Genomic DNA, 18,937 nt, shown 5'->3' with positions numbered 1-18,937 from the left:
AACAGGCCAGGCTGCCTCACTGTCATGGTCTCAGTGGGCTCTACAGCTGATTTATTTGTGTTTTAACACAGGGACAGATTTTTGCTACACCTGTGTACAGTCTTAAGATTTTAATGATCATTCAGCTTAAGTCAGGGCTGTGAAGTTTGCTGTGGAGTGTGAAACTCAGCATAGCAGGGAAGACCCCTCTGAGCTACTTCCTTTCCTGCCCTGATGCTGCATAATGGGCTTGACCTCATAAAATGCTTGAAGAACTTGACACACAGGAACAATTTCATTGAATCAGACTTCTGCAAGTCTCTTAAGATTCTAGAGTGCTAAGCACTTTGCAGGTTGATAGCCAGAGTGCAACAAATCCTGCAGATGGGGGTTTGAGGCTGGGAAAGATCATGTATAGTTAAAATAGCTGTAAGGTTTACCTGTGAAGCAAGTGGGGTGGGGATTTTGCATCATGTGCAAATAGACGAATCTGTAAATTAAGAAGAATCTATATTGTAGATGTACATATTCATGTAGCTACAGTGGCAGTGACATCTGTAACTGAAGGAAGAGGAAAGGAGGTGGCCCACAAGCCTGTGAACAAAAATGCTTGCTATCTGTGCCAGTAGTTTCCAACCCAGATGAATTCAGCTAAGAATGCTAAACTTCTTTCCTAGTGAAAAGGACCTGTTGGTACTAGGTGTTCCTATGATTTATAGGAAATAGCAATTTTTGTAAAACTTGCAGACAGAACACTGATACAGTTTTAATGACTAATGAAGCAATTTGAATGGCTAGATACATGCTGGAACTAAAAGCAGGTGCTTGCTATCAGAAGTAACGTTTATACAGTACTTTATTTATCGACATGTCTATTTTTTAGCAAAGTAGGTTTAGTGATTCTGTTGTAGTACTGGAGTTAGATTATGCCCTTTTTGATAGAGTGACACCAATCTACAATAAATTAAAATGAAAAAAGAATCACAACCATTAAACCGGTTATTGTAATTGCCCACATTATGCACAAAATCCTTTCATTGCCATTAAGTGGTAATGGCATGTATAAAACTCAAGACTTCTGTGGGCAAAGAGTAACAGTGACAGGAATTAGATCAGCAGTTTGTGTTTTTACACTGTGTATTATCTTTGAAATGGATCAGAACTCTTCAGTTCTAGGAAAAACATTACATATACTTGCAAGAATGTCCTGCATGTTTTATTTGTAACTTGGTAAGCAGCACAGTACATGGCTATGTAACCCAGGGGGAATTACAGACCAGTCAGTCTCACCTCTGGTCCTGGCAAAATCTTGGAGCAGATTCTCCTGGAAGGCATGCTAAGGCACATGAAAAACAACAAGGTGCTTGGTGACAGCCAGCATGGCTTCACTAAGGGGAAATCCTGCCTGGCCAATTTGGTGGCCTTCTATGATGGGACTACAGAACTGAGGGACAGGGGTAGAGCAGCTGATGTCATCTACCTGGACTTGTGCAAAGTGTTTGACACTGTCCCACATGACATCCTTGTCTCTAAATTGGAGAGGCATCAATCTGATAGGTGGACCACTCGGTGGATAAAGAACTGGCTGGACGGCCGCACACAAAGAGTTGTGGTCAATGGCTCATTGTTCCATCTGGAGACCAGTAATAAGTGGTGTCCCTCAGGGATTGGTGTTGGGACCGGCCTTGTTCAACATCTTTCTCGATGACATGGACAGTGGGATTGAGTGCGCCCTCAGCAAGTTTGCCGATGACACCAAGCTGTGTGGTTCGGTTGATACGCTGGAGGGAAGGAATGCCATCCAGAGGGACCTTGACACGCTTGTGAGGTGGGCTGATGCTAACCTTATGAAGTTTAACCATGCTAGGTGCAAGGTCCTACACCTGGGTCAGAGCAATCCCAGACACAGCTACAGGCTGGGCAGAGAAGAGGTTCAGAGCAGCCCTGCAGAGAAGGACTTGGGGGTGTTGGTTGATGAGAAAATGAACATGAGCCGGCTTCAGTGTGCACTTGCAGCCCAGAAAGCCAACCGTATCCTGGGCTGCATCAAAAGGAGCATGACCAGCAGGTCGAAGGAGGTGATCTTGCCCCTTTACTCTGCTCTCGTGAGACCTCACTTGGAGTATTGGGTGCAGTTCTGGTGTCCTCAACATAAAAAGGACATGATCTGTTGGAACAAGTCCAGAGGAGGGCCGCAAGAATGATCAGGGGACTGGAGCACCTCCCATATGAAGACAGGCTGAGAAAGTTGGGCCTGTTCATCCTGGAGGAGGCTGCGTGGAGACCTCATAGCAGCCTTCCAGTATCGGAAGGGGGCCTATAGGGATGCTGGGGAGGGACTCTTCATAGGGACTGCAGTGATAGGACAAGGGGTAATGGGTTAAAACTTAAACAGGGGAAGTTTAGATTGGATATAAGGAGGAAGTTCTTTACTGCAAGGGTGGTGAGGCATTGGAATAGGTTGCCCAGGGAAGTTGTGAATGCTCCATCCCTGGCGGTGCTCAAGGGCAGGTTGGACAAAGCTTTGCGTGACATGATTTAGTGGGAGGTGTCTCTGCCCATGGCAGGGGTGTTGGAACTTGATGATCTTAAGGTCCTTTCCAACCCTAACTATTCTATGATTCTATGGGTTATTTGCAATACTAATCCCACTGGAACAATAACAATAAAAAAGTTACAATGTCCAAATTATTTTGTCACTACTATTCAGTTACAGCTTGACCATGACATTAAAGAGATGGAATAAATTTCCAATGCTGTTTTTCTGCATGTTGTGATGTGCTGTGTAGACTTAAAACTACTCTGAACAGAGCTTCTATTTTTTGGGATGCACGGGGGCCCCCCCCCCCACTGCACCACAATAATCACATAAACAGTGTTTGATTCACACTTACATTGAGACTATAATTCCACGTTAGGCTGTATTTATTAGCAAAGGCAGAAGAATAAATGCCTGTTTTTGTTTTTTTTTTATTCTCTCCATCTTGTGCATACTCAGGGGTTGTGGCGTACATCAGGTTAGTGAAATGATTTAGCTTAAAATAACGTTTGCCATAAGAGGGAAAGGATTTGAAATGGAGTCTGGATCATTATAAACTGGATTATAACCCAAGTAATTTCAATGGCCTTGTAACTGGTAGTGTAATATACACAGTGACATACCATGAGGTAGAATCTCTGTAAAGCAGCTCTACCATTAAATATTGGATACCAGGAAACTAACAGTATTAAAGATGGATCTGTTATTGAACCTGCCTTGACAGAATACATCTAGAAAATAAATTAATTGTCTAGTGTATATAAAGCATCAGTCACCTATCTACAACCAAAACTCAGCTTAGGTTTGGGTATATGGCAGGGGGGTTGGAACTTGTTGATCTTAACGTCCTTTCCAACCCTAACTATTCTATGATTCTGTATTAATTTTTATTCATTTGGTGGGCACAGTTGTGGGACAGAATTACCTGCTATTATCATAGCCAAATTATAGCATATTTATCACTACCATCTGGAAAAGGAAATGATAGTTTATTTATTTCCACTCTATCATTGTTGTGCTGCATACTTGTCTTTTAAAATATGCTATCACCACCACAGTATGTCAGGGCTCTGCTGCAAATCACTGAATGCCAGACTCTTGTCCTCCCCCCATCCTTTCTTTTTTAAACTTTTTATGGACTTCACATAAGAACTGAAAAAGGCATCTCAAAATAGGTGCTTGCAAAAAAAAAACCAACCAAAAACCAAAAACTTAAAACTGTTTTCTGCTTTTTCAGTTTACCTTAACGTAAGGTTGGTATTTGTGAAATGCTGTATTTAATATATCCCATTTTAAAGAATTCTAAAATAAGAGTGCTGACATACATGTTCTCCTTTGAAAGTAATTGCTACCATTTACAACAAATCAGTTCAACAAAGCTTCTTTATTTAATGGCAAAGTTTATTCATTTTTTAACAATTAAAAGACAAAACATTTAAAATTTGCAGTTCAAAACATGCACATTCACCAAATGCCAAATGACATGTAACACTGCATGGACCTGAACGTGTTACTAAAAGAGAAGAACTATTTAAAAAACACAGTGCATTTAACATCCAACTAAAACTAAACCTGAGAAACTACCATAAACACCAAGTCAAAAAGTCTTCATTCATGCAGCTTCATAATTTCCACAACAGTTTCAGCAGTAATGGCTTAGTGGAGCTGTAAAACCTCACTTTACCTTGAATGCAGATTTTGCTGTTACAGGCTGACCACTTTCTGCAGTGGTTTATACATACCACACACTGAAAATTTTGATGGAAAATTACGCTGAAGTAAAAAAACCCAATATTAATGCATTTAGGGCTTCTATTCTACAATAAAGAAACACCATAAAATATGATTTTTTAAAAAATACTTGTTCTGGTCACAGCTTTGCAATTACAAATCACTACATGGAAATGCTTTCATTTAAGTTAAAGTATCAACCCTCCAAAGCGCCCAACTTGGCACATCATTGCTTAGAGGAGTAGTCCTTATACTCACAGTCCAGTTGAAGCCTACATGAGTAACGGTTTGCATAAGCAGGAACCAGGTTTGGAATGCTAAAATATTCCATTGTTTAATAAAGATCTATTGGTTAACAGCAAGGAAAGTGGGGGAGCGAGGGCAGAGGGGGAGAAGGAGAAACTCATTTGTTGAGTTCTGTTACCAGTGAAAACATCTACCAAGAAGGCTGAACTGACAAACTCATTTGCTTACATAGCGCTAGCTTCTTGATATATTATGAGCAGACTTTTAATGAAGGCATTAAAAAGACAAGGAACAGCAACCACTATGCACTGCCTCAGAACACTTAGAAATATTGCCTCATGCAGACAGAATGATAAATCCATCAGAACTACAAATACTTTTACACAGTACATAAGAAAAAAGGGAAAAAAAATTCTCCTTAAATTTAACACATATTCGAAATTACTCATCATTTAAGATGGGTTTAAATGTAACAAAAGAAGTCTTAAGACACTTAACACGAATCTTTGTAACTCAGTGAATTTTATGGATGCGTGTGGACATACAGGAATCTTCAGCTATCTTTTAGTGTTTCAAAATATTTTATTTATCATTTTATACAAATAGAATGATGACTAAGTATAAATCTGTTGAAACTGCTTTGCAAAAATAAGTGGAAAATTAGGAAATGGCAAGAAAAAATTCCAAATACAAATTACCAATAGGTTTCTTAAAATTTGTTTCCTGTTACTTACTTTTTTGATTCCTTTATATATATAGGTATATATTTAAAAATAATCAAGCAACAGTATTTATATAAGATACCCGATTTCTAAGTGGCACTGGTTCAACCTTTTCCTGGACGTTTTTAATGTTAACTTGTAATCGTTATGCAGTGCACAACAAAGAGATGGAAAAGTCCATGCAAATTCTGTATTTAATACACATCTGAATGTTCAGGCAATAAGAACAGAGGCATTGTTATGAGCGTTTTTGCCTAAACTGTTTTTTCTTTAAACAAACACCTGCACAATCCCCTTATTTTAACAAATATAAGATGTACTAACAGGATGGTAATAGATTATATTACTGTGTATTCAATGTGAAAATAAAGTGCATATTGTATACTTGACCTGATTTAAAAATAGGCACACATAGCTAAAATTATCTTAGATTTTAAAATGGAGTTGTATGAGCAATCAAAAAACAGAACTGCCACACTGTCTTTTTTACTATTTCTAAGTGGTATCTTCCAACCACTGATTACCAGAAAAAGTAGAGAGATGGGAGAAAACCCCATAATTATCCTAGAAAACTTAAATTACAGTCTAAATTTAGTATCTTAGAGCTGTTTGAGTTGCTTTCCTTCTTTTTAAGATAGTTAAACTGGGGATATACTGTGTGTTATTCTCCACAAACTGTATTACAATAGTGAGACAGAATTTCATTTCAGAAGAGACCATGTATGTTTCTCATTGTAAATATTTTTACGATGTATTTTAGTCATCATGTCTGCAAAAATCAGCTGGTAAACCATTTAGAATAGAAAAAAAATCCAGTAATAAAAATAAATTTCCATTGAGTCATTTTATATGAGTTAAGTACACTGAAAGATTATAGAGGAGCAACACTGTTATGGTTAATTTCAGAGATGTTTTGAAGTTTGTCATTGTCCCTTGGATGACAGAAAACAGGGATCCCCATTTTAGGAAAGGGGCATGCCCCCAAATTTTTTCTTCCCTTAGGTCAAGTGATTTGGCCCTCCCATATTGATCCATCTATTTATCTATGCCTGAAATGGCTTTTCTGAAGGCAGTTCTTGTCTGCATGACTGACTGGCAGTACTGTTTCTAGTGGGATACGTTCCTTTTGTCCCTGTAGCTTCTGTTTAAAGATCACTCCGGGAAACTGGGAGGAAGACATTGCATAACATGCATATGAAATGCAGACTGCCTTCCCATTGATACGCCTTCCTAAATATGTACTTCCATACAGTGCCTTTTGTTGGGCTTTCCATGGGTAAGTTTCTTTTAGAAAATAAGAAAATCTGATAGTGCAATAAAGTTGTATGTTAAGTGTTTAGTTTTATGAAAGGCAAGGACGTAAAGTCACCTTTAGTAAGTATATGACTAATGAAGAAGGGCAGAGAAAAGATGGGATTGGATGAGTTGTTACTTTTGAATTGAAAATGGGTAATTTGGAGAGAAAGAGGAAATTCTTAATTTAACAGATCATTGGGGATGCCATTGTTCTGTTTTTCCATCTAGTTGATCTCCACTCAAAAGAGAATCTCTGTGCAGTGCACAGAAATGCAATTAAAAAATAAAACCAACTGCTACTATAGAAAAAAATATTTTAAATGTGATTATGGTGGCTTTTAAACTTAGAATTAAACATGGACTAAAAAGCTACTAGATTTAACTGAATTCTGAAGTTAAAGTAGCTTTTCTAAGTTTGAAACCTGATGGTTGCTGGGTAGTAAGCTAAGAAATACCAATACTACTTTTAAAAGTTATCACAATGTTCTCATTTAACACCTCCCTCTTTTTTTTTTTTTTTTTTTTTTTTATAAAATCAGGTGTCCATCTCTTTCTATAGCCATTTCCTTTCAATTTTTAATTAAAGGTGAGAGCACATGGGTATTCTGCATGACCAGTAAGTTGTAAAGAGTCTGCTGCAATGTATTTCACACCTTTATAGGAAGTGGCTTTAGTGCAAATAAAACAGTACTTACCACAGATTAGCAAAGGGCATGCTTTGCTCTCTGTTTCAATGTATGCATTTCAAATAATCTTAGTATAAAAATGTTGAAAATTGAATTATTTTTTTTTAAAATAAGTTAAAACAAACTTTCTTTTGAACCTACTGTATAAGCAGATACAATCAAGCACTGCAAAAATAAAGTTTGCTTAAGGGAAGTAAGGCAGAGCAATTCTTAAAAATTGGACAAAACAATATGTGTACTCACTTTTACAAGGTGGCAGCCATTTTCAACATATGCAATACTAAATCAAAGTAAGGGGAAAGCTTCTATAAGGCCAAAGGTGCAAAGACTTGCAGTTTTGAAAGCAAATGCCGTAAAGGCCACTCAAATTTGACTCACTGTACTATAAATCTTTCTCCTCAAGTGCGGAGACTCAAGCATGCAGTTTTGAGATCAGGACTGGAGTTAATTTTCTTTCAAATTATTTCTAACAACAGAAAATTTATGGAGCTTCTTTGGCAAACATTTTTAGGTTAGTTTGACACAAACATCTATAAACATCTTGACCCAAAATCTTTCTTAAAGAAGGTGAATTAACACCATTGAGATACTTTTTTTTCAGCACTTGTTGAAATCAAAGGCCTTTTATCAACTGTATTTAAATATATTAACACTTAAAAACCTTCACAGATGCTAATGGTCTATCAACGTAAAGTATGTTTAGCGTTCTGACCATTGCCTTCTATGACCAGTACTGATTCAATTTCATTGTAAAATAAGCAAGCTGGCAAGATACAAGATAAATTCCAATCTGTTTACAAAGGCTAAGCAAATACTTGTTAAAAAATTTCGAGATGGTGTGTTACAGTATAGTTGCACAGTGCTTATGTCTACTGAGTACACAAATCCAATCTTTATGGAACAAGACCATCATAGATCTTTAGACCTCAGACAACTGGGCCATGGTTGCAGCTCCCAGGAAAGATCTAGTAGTCTGTCTCACAAAGTAACTACTAAGACCCAAATCTTGAGCTGTGTTTCTTCACCATTCCTCAGGCCTTTGTTTTGTTGTATCGTAAGCTCGTATTACTTCAGACTGGGAAACTATTCCATTTTCATCTTGAGAGAAGGCATAGCCATCTGCAGATATAAAACAAAATAGGAACCAATTAAGTGTTGATCTGAGTTTTTATTGAAGCTTTAATAAAAAGCTCTTAATAAAGGTCAAAAAAAGAGGAGAATAAACCTCTTTTCAGCACTTAGTAGCTGGAAAACCCATGACATTTCTTAAATAGCTTTTCACTTACAGAATAGCAGAAAGAACTCTGCATACAGTATCTTAGGAATGATGAGAAATCTACAAACAGGGAAACAGGATCTACTGGGTTTAGGATACTGCATCTTTACTATTAAAAAAAAGTGATAGGTAGAGTTTCACTTCTGTAGTATTGAGGATATTAACTTCTATTTGATTTTTAATTTACTTATTAAAGCTTTATTTAAACTTTTAATTTATTAATTAACTTACGAAGCAAGTTTTGCTGCAGAGAGTCAGAGCGATACAAGTTCACATGGTTCTTCTTAAAAACATTCTTCAGTAGTTGGGCTCTTTCACTTAAGCTAGAAAGAAAGTGAAGGTGTGAAAAATACTTATTAATTACAGTATCCCTCTGTCATGGAGTCTGCGAAGCCAAGCCATCAATTATTAAAAGTGTCCATTATCCTTTTTCTTTTTTAATTGTGCCTGAACTAATTATTAAGAATGTGGTTACAAGTGTGTGTGAAGGCAGATTCTAAAGTCCAGATCCCTGGTAAAGTTTTCACTCTTCACAGCACAGGCAAAACATGTGTTTGAAGCACTTGTGCACTGACAATGCAAATTAATGAATAATATTGTAAACGTTTGAGAGTGACTCCTTTAGAAACATGCAGTACAAATGGAAGGCCCTGGCCTCCTTGACATAGCATGGTCTGATTAGTGCCAGGCTGTATTACAAGTCTGTCTTTTTCTTACAGAAGAAAGTGCTTTTATAATACCCTAAAGGGAGGGCAAAAGAGATGAAGGTGAAGTGACATCTGTGGCCATCAGCTGTGTATACAGAAACATGCTACTTCCATGAAAAGTGTTTTAGCAAGATGTATTCCCCATGAAACTTCAGAAGGTGTTTTTCTGGATGTCATACTTAAGTAACAGACTACTACAACTACTAGAGGTTGGTCACTTCAGCCTATCTCCCTCCTTCTCAGCAATACTGAGTCTGTTGTATTATGTATTTACTGTGCTCTAATGTGATCCAAGTAAATTTCCATTTCACCCCAAGTAGAAAGCAGGAGTATTAAACAGTTTTTAAACCAAGACTCAAGCATCAGCTGAATGCTGCAAACTGTAGTGAATGGTGTCGAACTGGTCTAAAAATTACTTCACTTGGAAAACAAAAAAAGAAGTATTTTATGTTTATTCTGAGTATATAGTGATTTGATTTTGTTAGTTTTGCTAGATTACTAAAGTTGTTGCTTGTGTAAGGGCGTAGTAGGTAAAACAGACTTCACATACCTACGTTACTAAGTTTTTATCAGTCAAATTACTTTTTAATATTACTGTTAATTAGATCTGCAGACCTTCCTTCCCAGGCTAATGACCAGACAAAGTGGTGCAAAGAATAGCTAGATTGGTTCCCTTACTAGATTAGCATTCAAACCATTACATTAGAAAGGCTCATTCTTTCTTCAGTGAGTATATACTTCATATGTACGAAGTTGAACGACTGTGTTAAACTGCAGAGACTAAGTCACTACCTCCCCTTTCTGTTCCCCTCCAGTGTGGTGGTGAAAACATATACCAGAAGGTGAAATCTTGGCTCTTCAAAGCTGGAAGAGAGAAATAAACCTACTATTCCGACATCCAAGGAGAAATGCTAACTACAAAATCTACAGGGTAATGGGATAGGCAGGGAAAGTGCTCCTGTGGCCATGGTTTGAATGGAAAGATGGAATGAGACTTCCTTGCTAAAAAACCAAAAACAAAACAACAACACCCTCCCCCCCCCCGAAAAAAAACAACAACCCAACAACAAAAAACAACCAATCAACCAAACAAAAAAAATTAGATATCAATTCCAGGAAAGCTGTTGGCATCTGCTGACTGAACCAAGAATGGAGAGGTTGGAGTACGGAGACAGATCTTTGTCTCAGTGTTTTCATAAGCTAGCTCTTGGGGATTATTCTTGCCCACCCTTCCTGCCCACCAATTGCTACTCTAGGCTGCACAGAAGCCTTGTCTTTTAGTTCAGAACTACAAACTATTAAAGTGATAAGATTAATAAAAAATTATGGACTGAGGTTTAAACCACATGGATACAAAGAGTGAATAAATATCTTCATGTAAGATGGGAAAGAGGTGGAAGACCATGTGGATACCTAGATACAGTTATCAGCTTTATCTGCTTTGCAATACATGTGAGAAACCCTTCTTAATGCCAGTTGACAACAGCTAATTTCTACAAAATTTTTGTTTTTGACAGGTGCTTTCTACCAAAGCCCCATTTTATAAAAATATAGCAGGCTTATTCTATAAATTTTGATACCATCATTATTCTTCGCTTGCATTCCAGAATGAAATGTTCAGATTGTTTTAAGTGCCTTAAGTTTTACGAGAACATGAAGTATGCACGTTTCTTAGTTTAAGTTTAATGAAATGAAGTTTCCACTGCACAGATCTGATTGCTGGTACAGAAAATACAAATAAAGAAAGAAATACATTTGGGAAAAGAAAAATGCTTCCAGCTATTCAGGTATTAAATTCTGCTCTGTTTCTATACTTGAAATAGTGCAGACTCTTTATTATGAATCAGCCTGTTGCCCGATTTAAAAAAGCATATTTAAAAAAAACAAATGCAAAGCCAAGAAAACATGGTTTCATAATTAACCAATGATAAATCATAATGCCTATGCTTATGCCTTACTAAATGCCTATGCTTATTATGTGTACCTATATGGACAAGCAGAATATTAAATATTTTTGAAGATGAAATGTATACAATTACAGGTATTTAATGGCATTTATAGAAAACATTTTTACTACTTTTTATATTCTTGACCAACCACTTAGATGGTCTAAAAATAAATTCCAAGGGCACTGAATGAAAACCAGTAATTATATGAAGCAGCATTTGCAGCATACATATCTAAAGATGTTTCCACAAGTCTGGGCTGTTATTGATGTTACTGTTAGTCTATGCAGTATTCAGCTCAGTAAAAATATTTTTGTACTATTAATAGTGTTATCTCAGTTTAAGCATTATATACATGGTATCACAAAAACTGCTTTTGAACACTGATTTATATACAAAAAGCATCCTTTCACCTTAGTAATTTCAAGTAGAAATGGCCTTTTGGCATTCCAATCACAAACGCTGTAATAACAAAATTAATATTTTTTATGGAATAAATTTTTTAATCCACTGAAGCTATTCTAATTGCTGCATCAAAAGAAGTATGACCAGCAGGTTGAAGGAGATTCTGCCCTTCTTCTACTCTACTCTTGTGAGACCCCACCTGGAGTACTGTGTCCCTTCATCAGGGACTGTGGTGACAGGATAAGACTAATGAGTTCAAACTTAAACAAGGGAAGTTCAGTTTAGACATAAGGAAGAAGTTCTTTACTGTAAGGGTGGTGAGGCACTGGAATAGGTTGCCCAAGGAAGCTGTGAATGCTCCATCCCTGGCAGCGTACAAGGCCAAGCTGGACACAGTCTTGGGCAACATGGTCTAGTGTGAGGCGTCCCTGCCCATGGCAGGGGAGTTGGAGCTAGATGATCTTAAGGTCCTTTCCAGCCCTAACCGTTCTATGACTACTGTTTATGCTATAAAAGCACCCTCAAGTCAATAGTTTTCCAACATGAAAGTTTATTTTTCTGTTGGAAAAGTGACCATGCAAAATTTTCACCTTCTTGATCAAGACGTATTTCTAGTTAACTGACAAATATATGTGATAAAACCAGTTTCAATGTGTTGCTCATAGAATAACAGAATAAAGTATTTTCATAGAATCACAGAATGGTTTGGGTTGGAAGGGTCCTTAAAGATCACCTAGTTCCAACCCCTACCATGGGAAGGAACACGTTCCACTAGACCAGGTTGCTCAAAGCCCTGTCCAACATGGCCTCGATATTTTTGAACACTGTTGGGGAAAAATCTGATTGCACATCCTTACACACACTGAAACAGCAAGATACAATAGGAATGCTTTTCCTGAGCCTTCAATGGTAACAATTTTAAATCCCCTTCAAAATCCCTTTCTGCAACTCATGAGACTCCAAAATATTTATAATAGTTCAATCATATTTCTGAAGATGCAAGTCAGGTCATCATATCATTTCTTTAATAAGAATACTTTCTCCATAAAGGGTGAAGTATTGGCTCCATTACCTGAATTCAAGATGTAATTTTAAAAAAATAATAGAGGGAATAAATGCTTAAGAGATATTAAGATGTCTAACATCCATTGATTTGCATGCTAGGTGGATGCTTGTATACTTCAAAGAATACAGGTCTAATAACTTCATAGAGAAGGAACGGACCTAAGAAAGACATTCTTAGGTATCTAAACAACCTTCGTGAAGCTCTCTTAACTACTTAATTGTGGGATAAAAAGATAATTATAAAATTAGCGGTAAACCCCCCAAGTTCATCTTGCCTAAATAGGAAGAGAATTGGAAGACATTCTGTAGGATGAAGGGAGAGCATACTGCCTAGACAACTGAAGTAAAAGTAGGTATATTTAGGAATACAGCAGTCTCAGGAATGCAAGTATGGAACATTAAAACTCTAGGTATCCTTACTTTCTTCTGCATCCACACGATATTCCCCTTTTAGCACTGTCTAGTACTAATATCTGCTTTCTTTTCTGGAATTCATTCTTTTATAACTTTGCTCTTTGCAAAAGAGCAAACAGCACATATTGCTTCTGGCTCAAAGCTCAGCACATTGACATGTAGCTTGGTTAATTTAGAGGAAGATCTTACCCTGAAGCTGCCTGAATAAGCACTGCCACTGGAGAGGCATCCATAACAATCAATTTAGATCACCTTTAAAGGTAAGAGAACTTATTCTTGCAAGCACTAGTGAAGGAAAAGGATGCTCAATGCAGGAACTGTCATCAACTAGGGGATTCTGCAGTACTTGCTGTCTGAAGCTGCTGCTACAAAGATAGCATACAGAGCCTTACAGGAGACACTATGCAGTCAAGTGCTCCTACGCTGCTGTGGTTTAAGACCAGCTGGCAACCCAGAACCACGCAGCTACTCACTCACTTGCCCCCTTCCTCCCCCCACTCCCAGAGGGATGGGGAGGAGAATCGAAAGAATGTAACTCCCACGGGTTGAGATAAGAGCAGTCCAGTAACTGAGGTATAACACAAACGACTGCTCTTGCCATCAGTAATAACAATGATAAGGGAAACAACAAGGGAAGAGAATACAACATCTCACCACCCGCTGACCGATACCCAGGCTGACCAAGCAGTGATCTAGGCCTTCCGGGTAACTGCCCTCAGTTTATATAGCGGGCATGATGTGCTGTGGTATGGAATACCCCTTTGGTCAGTTTGGGTCAGGTGTCCTGTCTCTGCTTCCTCCCGACTTCCCCTCCTCCCTGGCAGAGCATGAGACTCAGAAAGTCCTTGGTCAGAGTAAACATTATTGAGCAATAACTAAAAACGTCGGTGTTATCAGCGCTGTTCCCAGGCTGAAAGTCAAAACCACAGCACTGCACTGGCTACTAAGAAGGAGAAAAATGACTGCTACTGCTGAACCCAGGACATATGTATACCACCACACTAGACTAAGCGTTCCATAGGTGGTGGGATGAGCTATCAGGCCTCATGGTACTGCCTCTCATATTTGTCTGTGATACCAGGGAAGATACTAGAATGCCACCACAGACAAAACATTTTTGTGACAATAACTGCTAGGAAAAGAAAGGAAAAGTAGGAGCAAACACAAGGTGAATATTCCAGCCATTAGAAATGGTGGTATCCAGTGTAATTTGGTTTCAGCCTGGCAAATCCTAGTAAGCTGATGAAGGAGGGATTCAGGGGTTCAGTAAGACTGAAGGAGAAAGGAAACTTAAGTATCTTTATGAACAAAAGGTACTTCCTGAAAATTGAACCTAAAATAAAAGAAGTGGCTGTTTGTGGTTTTTTTTTTTCTTTGTTTGTTTTCTCCTGGGCTTTTCATGCATAGCTTGGAAGGAAAAAAGCCTTCTTGGCTAAGTTGTTTGCCATGAAGATACTACAAGAACAGCAATCCAAAGAAAAGAAAGAATGTGAAAATCAAGTATCAAGTTTTGGCTTTTTTTAGACTTCACAAAACTCAGGAAAATGAAGACAAGGAAAGAAAGCCCTATCTCAGCCAAATGGCATGAATGAATTGAAAGTGGGGGGAAAGGGAGACTTTGACATCTCATACTCCTGTCCAGCAAGTGCTTGCTATAGATTCAGTTGGGGTCAAAAAATCTTAAGTATTTTAGTGAGTGCACACCTTTAGGCTGAGTTTACACATATAAGAATGTCCGATTGCTCAGATTTACCTTCTCCCTTTTCAGAGTACTTGCCTAACCCATGGAAGAGGATGTAATAAGGGAATTCTTGTGGAATCATCAATTAAAATTATTTCTTACCTCATATAGGTTAGTCAGATTTGTTTGCTCTGGACTAGCATCAGATTAAAAGCCAGCTTGCTATATTAAATCTCAGCAAATCCTAGACAGATTTTGCTGTTTGCCCTTATTTACCAACCAGGTCTTAAATGTGTGTGTGTGTGTATATATATTTTTAATTGTGCTTAGGCCAAATTTATAACTGTACTAGTGAATGATGTAGGTTTAAACTCACTGTGACTTTGTTAACACAGTCTAAAGTGACACAATTAAAATCTGTCTTGAGTTGCCTAGAAATGTAACAGTCAGCTACAATGAAACACAACACTTAAAGCATTTGGTAAAAACTTGTATCTGCGCATATGAAAAAACATACGGGCTCAGTAGACCTAAAACCTCTTACAGATGCTTTTTGCTTGTATGGATTTTGAAAACTAACCTTTTGCCTTTTATCTCTGATATATACATAAGGCTGAAAATATTTAATTTTTTTTTTTTTCCAAGAAGAGAATGATCCACAGATTTTTACAGTACCTCTTGCCATGCACAACTGCCCCAGGATCCTCGGACTTCGCTTCCAGCTCCTGAACTTCATCTACCAGTGTCTTAAAAGTAGCTCTCTTTACTCTGTAAGTAATACAAAATACTGCCAGATCTACTCTTCTTGAAAGTAAAAGAACAATTGTTTTAATACTTACATAAACATTCAATTTACAAATTCATTTTTCCCAGATGACTTAAGATTAACCTTTACAAGAAGAAATATAAAGCAGGTCTAAGTAATGTATTTTATCAGCTGTTCTGGCAAATCAGAAGCAATAAATATTTATTAAAAAGACATTAAATTATTGAAACATTTAAAATACCTCTAATGCTTGTAAAAGTTTGTCAAAAATAAACAAGGTGAAAAATATTTTTTATGATAACCAGAGATGATCTTAATTTGTTTTTCTTATGTTAGTAATTAGAACAAATATTTAAAAGTCAGTACTTTATCCCGTAAACGTCAGCATTTCTGTACTCACACTTTGTACACTACATCAAGAAGTAAAGCTGTCATAGGAATACATAGAAGTCCCATCCAAAACACTCCAGAGCTGAACATCATAGCTGCCTGGAGGGAATAAAGCACAAAATGTAACGATATCATTACAGAACTGGGAAAAATACCCTAGAAATCTAAATTACTTGGTTGAGAGTATAAAAAAAACAAATTTAAAGGAACCATTCTAGACTCTCTAATGTGAAATGAAACTTGAACTCCTTTCTAAAATCCCGAGTCACTATAGAAATCCAGTAGATAGTAAGTACTAATTCATGTTAAGAAGCTGGTAGAAAGACCACACCACTCAGCTCTTTGGGGGGGGGGGGGGGGAATCTATCCCTCCACAACCCTGCTCTACACCACTGTGCTGACTGTAGACATTTCCATTAAAATCAGATTTATCGAAATTCACTCCCTCTCCAATCTCTGTCAATACATTATGAGCACATTTTCTTATTTGCAATCAACCCTAACAGATTTCTGAGAACCCTTGATGTGGGTATCGAACACTGGTACAATAATTTTGCAATATAACTTTGATCACTCATTGTACTGCAGTTCCTGCATTGCCAAGGTCTCCAAGAAACTGCTTGAAAATGAGAACCAAGAAAACAACAAATTATGTAAGTATGCAACATATTGCTAAATGAAGATTTAGCACATTAATGCATGGTGAAATATTTACAAACCAGATCGCTGCTTTTAGCTGTGTGTTGGCTTTTCTATACACCACCTTACAAAATATAAATATATATAGAATGCATATTTCTGCTGTTCATGACTTGGTCTGTAAACATACTAAAAACTAAAACACAGTAAAACCCCAAAACAAACATAATGTACTGACATCATAGGAACAAAAAACAACCAAAACCACCTTTAGTTTACCCTTGTAATTTATGCCCAACTATCTACAACAACAAAATTATGGATGCAAGGAGTATGATAAATACATAATGAAGTATATTACTGAAGATTGTTTTGCAGTCAGTATTAAAAATATCTTTATAATGTAATTAGATTGTACAGAAGCTGAATGTAACATTGCTACACAACAATACTCTTTCAAATCCTTTGCTTCATTACTTGGAGACTAATTCCTTTCAAAGGTTAAACCTCAGTAAGTAACTAAAATAAATAAGTTGACATTTTCCTAATATTAATTAGAAGAAAACTGCAGTTAGCTTGCAGCACCTGAGTCTAATTTCTGAATGCACATACATGAACATTTTAGAATTACATGTGCTATGTCGATGCATAAAACCAAAAGTGAACTAATTTCAGAAAAAAAAAAATATCTCATTCTCTTATAAATCACATAAAATGTTCCGTTTACCTTATTTTTGTATCCAAGTTCCTACTGGCACTGATTCTTTGGAAAGCATAAGAATGTATTTCAACTGAAAATTCAAGAAACTTTCCATAACTACGTTAAAAGGACATAGATATTGCCTGAAATTCTGGTAATTATTTCTGCCAACAGCTGTCAGCAAAGGTGTAAACACTGAGCAGCGACACGTTCAAAATAAAGCAATCCATATTTTCAACAGAGTTAAAAAAAGAAGAAAATTTTGTATCAGTAAGTGGAGAAAATGCATTAGCACAGTCACTCTATAAGCAAAACGTGACATGACATATTTGATGAAATAGTAATTTCCTTAAACCGCAAGTAATAGGAAATGTCTACTGCAACTACATTTTGCAAGACATTTTATAATTACGTAGCAATCAGAGAGACCAAGTTTCCTATAAACAAGCGCAAAATACAACTTGAAGTAATTATGACTTTAACTTCCTATTATTAACAACATTTTTTTATTTCTAAGGACATAGCAAAGAGCTGTCCTTGCCTTAGCCACCCTGTATTAAATGTTTGCTGGTGAAACAGCAAAAGTGATAATGTAGGTCTTAGGATGTTAATTCTGACTATTGTAATGCTAACTATGAATGGAGGAACAACTGGCGCCTACTATTCAGTCTGTCCAGCCTTTGGCTTTACAAATGAACAACATGAATTGAGAAAAAAAAAAAAGTTTTTCTGCGTCATATTTGAAAGCCTGTCAGATTTTTTTTTCCTTTACAGAGTTAATCCAAACCTAAAAGATTTAAAGCTGACATTCGCATTAAAGACAGAGGGCCTCTTTGTATTTTTTGGATGAAGAAGGGAAAAAATAAAATCCCACAGAGGTATTTCCTTCCTTTCTGTACAAGAAAGCTCCCCCCTCACTCTGTAAGAAAACATTTTTGTCTCTAACTTTTCACATCTCTCTACACATAGGCAGGTCATCTGGGAAATGGCAAACCAATCCTTTTCAGACAATGGCACTAACAGGAGCAGCCTGTTCTGGGGACGGACTCTGGCTGCCTCTGTTCGTGGTTTACAAATTGTTCCTAATGTGAGAGATTTGTGGTCTATGCCAAGTTTTCCCCCTTTAGGCCTTGTGAAACCAAATGGAATCTGCCACAAAAGTGGCTCTCAGGGGAATTCAGAAGTAATCCAAAATGAGAGCTGGGAAGCCTAGTTTATTGTAGGACTTACAAATCCTGCAGGGAGGATAAGTAATTTGCTGTATGTGTAGCTCATGCTTACTATTAGGACTTTCTAAAATGAATTAACATAGTTTATTCAGTGCAATGCACAGATTTTTGTATAAGTTCTTATTAAAATGAAATAAATTCTGAGAAATACTCCCTTTCATCACTTAGTGTCAGATTAGAAATACTGGCTGTAAAACATTTTTAATGCACTGTCAAAGACATACCGTTAGGAAATTACATGCCAAAATGAACAGAGAATATTCCCCTTTTCATTACGAAATGATCTGCCAGAATGGCCAGCTCAGATTTTAAAAAGCCTTCTAGAAGAGAGAAAGATGAAAAGAACACTAAAACTCTTGCTGCAGAAAAGCTTATGAAAACACTATCGTAACGCTTTCGGTTTATCCATTTCACATATCATCAGGGTATATATACTCTCCCTATAAATTACAGAACCATTCAAATAACACCTCCTCAGCACTATCAAACGAGCAAGAGCTTCTCTTCTAAACAACCTACA

The 18,937-nt window shown here is 37.0% G+C and overlaps 1 protein-coding gene across 5 annotated transcripts in view; it reads right to left on the bottom strand.

Moving 5' to 3' along the window:
• Nucleotides 1–3,898: 3,898 nt before the first annotated feature.
• The window catches only part of ATP8A1 (ATPase phospholipid transporting 8A1), a 114,718-nt gene continuing 99,679 nt past the window's right edge, over nucleotides 3,899–18,937 (bottom strand). For all 5 annotated transcript variants that reach the window (XM_061346162.1, XM_061346164.1, XM_061346161.1 and 2 more), the window contains 4 exons: nucleotides 15,860–15,948; nucleotides 15,369–15,461; nucleotides 8,707–8,798; nucleotides 3,899–8,318 (listed from right to left, as the gene is read on the bottom strand). In XM_061346162.1, coding sequence (XP_061202146.1) covers nucleotides 8,221–8,318; nucleotides 8,707–8,798; nucleotides 15,369–15,461; nucleotides 15,860–15,948 — 372 coding nt within the window. In that variant the 3' untranslated portion in view covers nucleotides 3,899–8,220. The remainder of the gene's footprint in view (nucleotides 8,319–8,706; nucleotides 8,799–15,368; nucleotides 15,462–15,859; nucleotides 15,949–18,937) is intronic.

The sequence above is a fragment of the Neopsephotus bourkii genome, unplaced genomic scaffold (genome assembly GCF_033783945.1).
Source record: "Neopsephotus bourkii isolate Nb327-2 ecotype Australia unplaced genomic scaffold, CSIRO-AGI_Nbou_v1 NB_259, whole genome shotgun sequence".
In the NCBI taxonomy this organism is placed as follows: Eukaryota; Metazoa; Chordata; class Aves; order Psittaciformes; family Psittacidae; genus Neopsephotus; species Neopsephotus bourkii.
Note: the sequence above shows the minus strand (reverse complement) of the source record. Positions and strands in the feature narration are given on the sequence as shown.